The 2,854-nt window shown below is 54.6% G+C and overlaps 1 protein-coding gene across 1 annotated transcript; it reads right to left on the bottom strand.

The window, feature by feature from the left end:
• Nucleotides 1-462: 462 nt before the first annotated feature.
• On the bottom strand, nucleotides 463-2,854 carry HSPA2 (heat shock protein family A (Hsp70) member 2). Its single transcript, XM_068682542.1, has one exon. The coding sequence runs from the start codon at nucleotides 2,751-2,753 to the stop codon at nucleotides 849-851; it is 1,905 nt and encodes a 634-aa protein (XP_068538643.1). The 5' UTR covers nucleotides 2,754-2,854; the 3' UTR covers nucleotides 463-848.

Genomic DNA, 2,854 nt, shown 5'->3' with positions numbered 1-2,854 from the left:
CAGCATTTACCGCGCTCAGGATCCTTGGCAGCCGTACTTTCGATCAACTTAGAGGAAAAACACTTTCAGTACAAAAAAAATAAAATAGAAGCTCAGCGTGCATGCAAGCAACCCAGGAATAACTCAGCAGGCTGTGTAGCCGGCCACGCACTGCCAAGCCCAGCTGTCCCCAGAGCAGATCTGTCTGATTGTGCTCATTCCCATGCCGCTCCTTTCGGGGGCACTTGCACGATTAAGGGGCTTGTACCCCACACCCCACGGCTGAGGGGAGTCCAGCCCAAGCCCCCCCACCAGCCTGAAGCAAGCTCAGCTCCCCAGGGAGGGGACGAGCCCGCCCAGGAGCTCTGTGCCTGTAAGGAAAGGCACCCCCGGGGCTCCCCGTCACCACCCCAGCCCCGCTCAGGGGGTTGGGGGCACCCACCCACCCCACCGCCCCCCACCCACAAAATGAAGGAAGCTAGATTTATGCTTTAAATACATTTTATTTATTACCAAAATTTCCAGAAGTTCGGCATTTCTCATCTTCCATAAAGTTTTTTTTTCCCCCATGCATAACTTGAAACTTGTCAACTGCAACAGTTGCGTGGTTACTTTAGAAGAGACACTTAAACAGAGACAAACATCCAGAATACAAGTAGCTGTATCTGAATTAACAAAACTTCTCTATTACTAACCTTATAAAGCAGGACGTGCCTTCCCTTTTATCAAAACCAAGCTGATAGATCTGCCTTTATACACACCCAACAGAATAAACTCTGTTATTGGCAATGACGTTTTTCTTAAACGTTAGAAAAATATAAAGCAAAGAATGGAGTGACTGTCCATAAACCAGTCTGTGCTCAGTCCTTTTAATCTACTTCTTCGATGGTCGGGCCACCGGATCCACCTGCCCCAGCTCCTCCAGCTCCCTGGTACAATTTTGTGACGATCGGGTTGCAGAGTTTCTCCAGCTCTTTCTGCTTGTGCTCGTACTCTTCTTTCTCAGCCATCTGGTTGCGATCGAGCCAAGAGATCACCTCCCGGCACTTGTCGAGCACTTTCTGCTTGTCCTGGTCACTGATCTTTCCCTTCAGTTTATCATCCTCCACCGTCTGCTTCATGTTGTAAGTGTAGGACTCGAGCGAGTTCTTGGCTCCCACCCGATCTCTGTTGGCTTCGTCCTCTGCTTTGTATTTCTCTGCTTCTTGCACCATACGGTCAATGTCATCCTTGCTGAGGCGACCCTTGTCGTTGGTGATGGTTATCTTGTTCTCCTTACCCGTGCTCTTGTCTACCGCGCTGACGTTCAGGATACCATTGGCATCTATGTCGAAAGTAACCTCGATCTGGGGGACCCCGCGGGGCGCTGGGGGGATGCCTGTCAGATCAAACTTGCCCAGCAAGTTGTTGTCCTTGGTCATGGCCCTCTCACCCTCGTACACCTGGACCAGGACACTGCTCTGGTTGTCTGAGTAGGTGGTGAAGGTCTGCGTTTGTTTGGTGGGAATGGTGGTGTTACGCTTGATGAGGGCGGTCATCACCCCGCCGGCTGTCTCGATGCCCAGGGACAGTGGGGTGACATCCAGCAGGAGCAGATCCTGCACATTCTCGGACTTGTCTCCCATGAGGATAGCCGCTTGCACGGCCGCACCGTAAGCAACAGCCTCATCAGGATTGATGCTCTTGTTTAGCTCTTTGCCATTGAAGAAGTCCTGTAGTAGTTTCTGGATCTTGGGGATACGGGTGGAGCCTCCAACCAGCACGATCTCCTGGATCTGGCCCTTGTCTAGCTTGGCATCACGCAGGGCCTTTTCTACGGGCTCCAGGGTGCCACGGAAGAGGTCGGCATTGAGCTCCTCAAAGCGGGCACGAGTAATGGAAGTGTAGAAGTCAATGCCCTCGTACAGGGAGTCGATCTCAATGCTAGCTTGCGTGGAAGAGCTGAGAGTGCGCTTCGCCCTCTCACAAGCCGTACGCAGTCGCCTCACCGCACGCTTATTGCCAGCAATGTCACGCTTGTGCTTACGCTTGAATTCTTCCACAAAGTGGTTCACCATGCGGTTGTCAAAGTCCTCCCCCCCCAGGTGGGTGTCCCCAGCTGTGGACTTCACCTCAAAGATGCCATCCTCAATGGTAAGGATGGAAACATCAAAAGTGCCCCCTCCCAAGTCAAAGATGAGCACGTTCTTCTCGCCAGCCCGAGTACCTTTCTTGTCCAAGCCGTAGGCTATCGCAGCTGCTGTGGGCTCGTTGATAATACGCATCACGTTCAGGCCGGTGATGGTGCCAGCATCTTTGGTGGCCTGGCGCTGGGAGTCATTGAAGTAAGCAGGCACCGTGATGACAGCGTTCTGCACCTTGCGCCCCAGATAGGCCTCGGCAATCTCCTTCATCTTGGTAAGCACCATGGAGCTGATCTCCTCGGGGAAGAAGGTCTTCATCTCGCCCTTGTACTCCACCTGCACCTTGGGCTTGCCACCCTCGTTCACCACGCGGAAGGGCCAGTGCTTCATGTCCGACTGCACGGTGGGGTCATCGTACTTGCGGCCGATGAGGCGCTTGGCATCGAAGATGGTGTTGGTGGGGTTCATCGCCACCTGGTTCTTGGCGGCGTCGCCGATGAGCCGCTCGGTATCGGTGAAGGCCACGTAGCTGGGCGTGGTGCGGTTGCCCTGGTCGTTGGCGATGATCTCCACTTTGCCATGCTGGAAGACGCCCACACACGAGTACGTGGTGCCCAGGTCGATGCCGATCGCCGGCCCTTTGCCAGACATGACGGCGGCTTTCTGCGATCAGCTGCTCGTTGACTCCCGGTCACGTCCCCGCCACCCGCTCCCGCTGCCTGCCGCGGCGCGTTCTGCCGTTGCCGCGCCGC

Source organism: Anas acuta, chromosome 5, assembly GCF_963932015.1.
Source record: "Anas acuta chromosome 5, bAnaAcu1.1, whole genome shotgun sequence".
Lineage (NCBI taxonomy): Eukaryota > Metazoa > Chordata > Aves > Anseriformes > Anatidae > Anas > Anas acuta.
The sequence above is the reverse complement of the archived record's forward strand: the minus strand, read 5'-3'. Positions and strand labels throughout refer to the sequence as shown.

Excerpts from the sequence above, each read along its gene's own strand:
- HSPA2 (XM_068682542.1), bottom strand. The coding sequence starts at position 2,753 with ATGTCTGGCAAAGGGCCGGCGATCGGCATCGACCTGGGCACCACGTAC.